We start from the raw sequence: 7,466 nt of genomic DNA on the forward strand, positions 1-7,466 counted from the left end.
TATATATATTTTAATTTATTTATTTGATGAATATTATTTTGGTAATAACCGTAGTATATTCTTAGTTAGTGAAAAAAGAAATCTATTGGAGTTTAACACGATCCGGCAATGTGATATATTTTTTCTTTGTTAGTTTATTTATTTGATGAACATTATTTTAGTAATTTGCTAAATTACTACTTGTACGTGCATGTGGCTTAAATAATATTAATATGTTTTTTAAATTGCTTGGTCTATTATTTTATAAAGTGTGTGATTGCTAAATTGCTTGGTCTATTATTTTATAAAGTATGTGATTGTAATCTAATATTAATGCTATTTGGACTTGTAATTTGTTGGACTTTTGGACTTGTAATTTGTTAGACTTTTTTATTTGTATTTTAGACTTTTGGTATTTGGATTTGTAATTTGTTAGACCTTTGGATTTGTAATTTAGACATTTGGAATTTGGACTTGTAATTTATTGGACTTTTGGACTTGTAATTTTGGACTTATTTTATTTCATAGCAGATTTTTTTTTTTTTATTGTAGATTTTATTTTCTTGTAGCAGTTTTATTTAAAGGCTTATAAGCTTAGAACATATTTTTTTTACACTAGATTTCATATTTCAGTTTTTGTGTTGTAACAGTTTTTTATATAGTAGAATTTTGTTTAGATAGCATATTAACAATTTATAAGGCAGATTTTTTGTAACAGTTTTTTTTTACATAACAGATTTTTTTTATAAAACAGATTTGTTATAGCAGATTATTTTTACATAGCAGATTTTTAAAACAGAATTTTTAAATCAGTTTTTTTTTTTTTTTAAAAAACAGAATTTTTTAATGACAAATTTATATTTTATTAAAACCGGAAAACCGGACCAAACTGGACCGAAAACCGGTAAAACCGGAATACCGGTTTATAAGGAAAATAGGTGCGTAATCGGTTTTGAAAAATACAAAACCGGTACCTACCGGTTCGGTCCTAGATTTTGTCCAAAACCGGACCAAACCGGACCGGTTACACCCCTAGTGAGTTGCATTATTAATACGTATGAATTAAATTATATTTAATTATATTTTTGTAATTATAATATGCATTTGTGATTCCGTGTATGTATATGATGGAGTCATTCCCTTCTGTAGATTGTCTTACGCAGCTATCATTATCCTCACAAAAAGGGTCTCAACATTTTACATTGATACAAATGGGGCCCCAACTATCCACATATACAAGGGAGAGATCCAACCATACATATCTGTACCACTAGCACCATAATCACAATCGGAAAATGTCAACTTGTTCTCTAACATTGGAAATCATTTTGTTGTCATGGTTGGTATGTTTCTTTTTTACTTTATATTTATTTCATTATGAATTCATATTTACAAGATATTAACAATATCACTAAATTCATTTATGCAGATAACAATGAGGGTAGAGTAAGAGACCATTACACTCAATTCATGACATTTGGTATCTACAAAAAGGGGAGCCAATTGAGATGAAGCTCAATAATCTTGGTCAACCCATTAAAAAGCAAGACTTAAAGATGGCTAGGTTTGGTAGCATGATAGCAAGAGCTGATAGTTTGATTCTAATAAATTTTAAGGATTGGAGGTTGGTGCCCAAAGCCACAAAAGAGGAAACATGGGATCTTATAATAATTTAGAATTTGTAGGTACTCAATTTTCAATTTTCAATATAGACGGTAAACATGGAAAATAATTGCTTTAGCACAATCGTACAAAGATGCTCCATTTCTTACCTTAATAGTATTTATAAGATTCATTCCATCAACATGAATCTCAATATCAAGGATTTAAGATCAATAATTAATTCAAAAAACATCAAGGATAACAAAATTCGAGTTTTGTAAAATTTGACATGATAGTGATTGGAAAATGTGACGTATGTATGTTGCCAAAGATCAAAAGAACAACATAATATACTAGAGTCTCATGCTGATAACGTATTTTGAAATTAAAGAGAAGTAGTAAAAGAATTGAAAGATTGTAATATTAAATTAGCTCTTCAAGAATTTAATATCATTCACTTTAAATTTCTTGTATTGTATAAATGATTATCAATATACTATTTTTATAGATATATAAGGATGATGAAAATGACAGGGTGATACATAAAATAATAAATATTAATGATTTAAAAATTCTTAAAGTTAATACATGAATGAGTTAAAATTTTAAGAGGTAGAATCAGAATCAAATGTATGTGTACACTGCGAGTTGTTTTCCTTTTTGGAACATTTATGAAGGTAGTAAGTAAAGTCAAAAGGTATAGATATGAAACAAGGATAATGCTACATGTCCTGCTCAATGGTCCCGTTTTAGCTTCCCGCTTGACGTGGATACCCCACCTGGGACGCTAACTTGATTTATTTTTCTCACTTTAAGCCTGAAACAAGGCCTTACCCGTTTTACCCATTCCCTCCCTTGACTTCGTAGGCAAAAATCTCCCCTCCAGTCATTTCCTCGCACCACCCATCCCACGGAGGGCTTCATCTCCCCTGCCCCACACAACCCCTCCCTCGTAGGTCTTCATCTCCGACAACATCCATCTCCGACCTGCTCAACCTCATCTCTGAAGTCGTCTCCCACACCCTCAATCTCTGACCAGCCTCATTCAACAAAGATACAACATGTGAAAATAGTCAAACATGAAGTTACGAGGAACAACAACAATCGGCGCAAAGAGACCCTTTCCTTCATTGACGTTCTTCATCATGGATCGCGCTATCACCGGCTTTCCAATTCGAACATGGTTTGGTACTGACTTGGCTAACGTGGCATAATCTTCACCAGCTATTGAAATTCCCCAGCTTCCATGGAAGGAGGAGCACAAATTTCCCTTGAACCCAGTTGCAGATATTGAAGTAGCCGTCGACAAACAAACACAAACAACGGGAGATTTCTAAGGCTAAGATTTTTTTTATGGGTTTTATGTGCTAGTGAGGGAGGGGATATCATTGTGTAATCTGGAGAGCCTCTGGTTTTTATTGGATGTAATGTGAGAGAGAGGCAAAGAGACATTAGCAGCCACACGTACAGGTAGCTTGGAATTTAGCTTCGGATTTTCTGCAACCCAAAAGTATGAATTGCATATTACTATGAATTGCATATTACTACTGAATTATGGTCCCCATTTAATTGGAAATCTGAATCTAGAATTTTAGAGGTTCTTTATGTGAGTCCAACCCCTTTCTTGAATGATTCATCTCCAATGTCTACTGGAGGGGATGTCGTTGGAGCAGGGGAGATGAAGACCTGCGCGGGATGGGTAGTGCGGGGCAATGCAAACTGGAGGGGAGATGTTTGCCTGTGAAGTCGAGGGAGGATGGGTAAAACGATAAAACACGGAGGGCTTTGTTTCAGCTTTCAAAAAGTGAGAAAAAGAAATAAAGTTAACCTACAAGTGGATATCCACGTCAAGCGGAAAACTAAAACGGGATCATTAAGCGGGATGTGTAGCATTATCCATGAAACAATCATCTAGGATAAAGGGCAATTTATAACACCTGACTTACAGGACATATGCCACTCGCTCACCCTCCTTGTTGCCGTTCTGTATTAATGCCACGCGAGTGGCATTGTTTGTTTTCATAAAACTTTAGCTTCATCTTAATTATTATTATTTTTTTAAATTTTTATATAAAATAAAATAAATAATTTAAATTTTTTAAAATTTTAATATAATTTTTTTAAAATTTTAATATAAAAATAATATATTTTAATAATATTTTATTTAACTTATCTCATCTAATTTATAAAAATAAACAAATTGATTAGAAATATCACGTAAGCATAATAGGATATAAATAAAATGAGGACGTAGGATTACAATATTTAATTTTCTTAGGATTTCACACATTTCCATGCCCTCGATCCATTTTCAAAGCTCTCTTAACGTACAACATCATTTGTAAACTTGTTAGCGTGTGATTCTTTAACCATATAACTAACAAGCATAAAGGGACGTGTTTAAGGCTTTTATTGAATGTTGAGTTGAGTTTTTTATGAATAGTAATGAGTTAAGATGGTGGAGTGAGTTTTATAAAATATATTTAAAATAAACTTAAATGTTAAGATAAATTTTGATATATTTATAAGAAATTAAAAAAGGTTATAAATCTCACATGTAAAAAAGTGTTCGATTTAAAAAAAAGTCATGAATCTTATATGTAAATTAGTTTTGAAATGAATGATGTTTAGTTATTTAAAAATTGTGTATTTAGATATTAGCATATGTCTAACATAAAACTTAACTGGGATAAGTTGAGTTCATTCAAAGATCCAAACAAAGTCAAGTTTTTTTTGTTTAGTGAAAGTAAATGATTTAAACTAGGAAAATATTCATTACACCATTTTATATTTTATATTTATCAAATAATTTTAAGGAAATGATTAAAACAAATTATGGAATTTTATTATGGTTTATGACCGACTGAAAAGTCTGAAATGTACGTAATATATATATCATGATTTTTATTTATTAAAGAAGAACCAAGTACTGGCATAATTGATGTTATATTATTATTATTATTATTATTATTATTATTATTATATTAAGAGGGTGTCATAAATTATTTCAAAATATATTATATAAATTTTGGTTTAGAATAATATTCCCTTCAAAGATAAGTATCCTTGCCGACAGAAACATTTTTAATATATATGTATTTTTCCCAAAGTCACGTTGTTGTCAGAATTTTGTGTAAAATTTAGGTTTTACGCCCCCATGATCTCGAGAGTTTTATTAAGTATTATCAAAATTACTATATTAATATTAATTTTTTTATATTTAAAATTTAAATTAATATTATTTTTAATAAAATTTATTTTTTAACTAATTATATTAAATTAATGTACATTTTAATATATAATTGTGCTTATAACTAAATTTTTCCGATCCTAAATAACGAACTTGTTATTCATTTAGTTTTATTATAAGCAAAACCACACTGAATTAAGATTTATTAAATAAAAAAAAAAATCTAAAACCCTAGAAAAATTATCAACAACCGTAATACTAATTATATTTTAAGACAATCTTCAACTACAATTTTAGCTGCCTCCCGATAAATGGTTAGAGAAATCAGAAAATGCAATTAGTCCGGCCGTCACTCAAGGTGGCGGTGGCGCTAATGGTTGTTGACTCCATGAATAGCGATCGGAAAATTCAGAGGCGCCAGAGTCTTTGTGGTCAAGTTTGACTATTTTCTAGATCGACGTGGCCAAATTTGACACTGGGAGTGGGAGAATCGAATTTGGCTAATTCCGCATTCCAGGGCCGGATTTCCCATATCCAAGGTTTCCTTAGCATTTGAGAAAGTGCCGAATCCAATATTTCTGGCGCCGCCCTGAACAAACCACCCAAGGTGGACAATATTCAATTTTATATTTTATTTTATTTACTTTAAGTTTTATAATGTTTACTCAGGGGTGGGTGAGTTTAGTGTATTCTCACGTGTAAAAATATAAATACCATCTTTTTATTGGCACGTGTGTAGAAAGAGCGTTCCGACTAATCCTCAACAGATTCTCAACAAGTAATTTTTCGTGAGTGCATTTTAGATAATTTAAGAAGAAAATTTTTAATCCGATAGTCAATAGAGATTATTTGTATTTTAAAAGATTTAAACCTTAGATCTAGGGAGAGCATATCCACAAGTCTAAGACCTTTACCACTTGAGCCAACTCCTAGGATTAAAACACTAAATTTACACATTATTAGAAAGAAAACATCTATTTTTATATAAAAAACTAATATATACAAGTTCTAAATGTACAAATCCTACACAAGTCCTTTATAACAAAAATGAATTCCACTATTAAAAATGTAAAAATTTTATTTTTTCTTGATAGAATCCATATTTTTATAAAAGACATACAAAATTTATATATTTAAAATTTATAGCTAACAAATGATAACTTTGAGTTGGACCATCCTCTCTCTGCTCTCTCTCTGCAGAGCAGCGTAGAGGCCGTTTCCTACCCTGTGTAGGTGGTGTGGGTGGTCTTGTTTTTTTCCCCCTGGTAGGGGTACGGAGGCCGTTACGGACTACGGCAGAAACAGAATGGAGGAAGAACTACGAGCACTCTATGAGAAACTTTCCCTTACTGCAGAGGAATCGGCAGGAGTAGTGGTGGAAACAGAACGGCTTGAAGATGTTAGAGTTCGGGGTGAGAAATCCCTGATGGTCAGGCTGCTTACGGAGCGATACTTCAATCGGGAGGCCTTCAAGCAGACAATGCGCCGGGTGTGGAGACCGACGAAGAACATTAAGTTCCGTGACCTAACTCAGGGATTGATGCTGGTGGAGTTCGATGAACCTAGAGACAAGGTACGAGTTCTACACGATGGTCCATGGACTTTCAACAAACAGTTGGTGCTTACTAAGGAATTCGAGGGCCATCTACAGGCGCATGAAGTTTCTATGACAACGGCAGATTTTTGGGTAAGAATCCATGATTTACCAATGATCGCATGCAATGAATACGTGGGCAAACTAATTGGGGATACGCTAGGCAAGGTTATTGAGGTGGATGTAGATTATGACGACCTTGCATGGGGGGAGTACATGCGGGTTCGGTTAGCGCTTGATATCACGAAGCCTCTGCTACGGAGGAAGAGGATAAGCCTGGGTGACCACCGAGAGTACTGGGTTAGATTCACCTACGAGAGGCTGCCGGATTTTTGTTACCAATGTGGGAGGCTGGGACACTCCCACAAGGAGTGTGATAGCTGGAAAATCCGAAGCACAGATCCCAAAGAGGAGAGCCTTCCCTATGGACAATGGCTGAGGGCGGCTCAGTCAACTGGCGGGGGATTCAACAACCCAAAGTACGGGCAGAAAGATAGTAACGCGGGGAAGCACCCTGCCCCGAGCACGGAGGCTCCATCTATGGGACAGACTCAGGCCTCGCAGGACGCACGACCGGAGGACTCGAGTATCCGAGAACAGGGGAACGAAATAATAGAGCCAGCACAGCTTTTTAACGTCCCCATCTTCGAACAACAATTGGGAGATAACCAGAGGAATGGGGGGATATCGAATGATGATGGCCTGAGTAACCAAGCACAACCCGAGGAAGACGGTGCTGCCAATGGCTCGGATGAGGCCGCATCCAACGATCAGGAAATCTCCCCAAGGGCCGGGGCCTCGAACCCACACCCTCACGGGTTTCCACTGGACCTCGTGATGGCCACACTAGAGCCCACTCCCAATGGGCTCTCTCGGCCCAAACGAAGAAAGCGAGGTAGGAACCGGACGGGGACCGCTGGGTCTGCACCAGAAGAGACATCCACCATCAAAGCTGGTCGAAAACGGTCAGCTCCAACCTGTGATGATGATGATACGCGTAAGGCAAAGAGGACCTCTACGAGCTTACCTGAGGGTTTGCTGGAGGCTGGAGAGTACAACGGATCGGTGGTGGCTGCGGGGCAGCCCCGCCGGGTCCAATGA

General features: G+C 35.2%; 1 protein-coding gene across 1 annotated transcript; it reads left to right on the top strand.

Annotated features, from left to right (window-relative positions):
* The first annotated feature begins 6,077 nt into the window (after positions 1-6,077).
* On the top strand, positions 6,078-7,466 carry LOC122277028. The gene has a single exon (XM_043086912.1). It carries the CDS (start codon positions 6,078-6,080, stop codon positions 7,464-7,466), a length of 1,389 nt encoding a protein of 462 aa, XP_042942846.1.

The sequence above is a fragment of the Carya illinoinensis genome, chromosome 9, assembly GCF_018687715.1.
Source record: "Carya illinoinensis cultivar Pawnee chromosome 9, C.illinoinensisPawnee_v1, whole genome shotgun sequence".
Lineage (NCBI taxonomy): Eukaryota > Viridiplantae > Streptophyta > Magnoliopsida > Fagales > Juglandaceae > Carya > Carya illinoinensis.

Bases quoted from the DNA above. Each gene is read 5' to 3' on its own strand.
- LOC122277028 (XM_043086912.1), top strand. From the start codon at position 6,078: ATGGAGGAAGAACTACGAGCACTCTATGAGAAACTTTCCCTTACTGCA.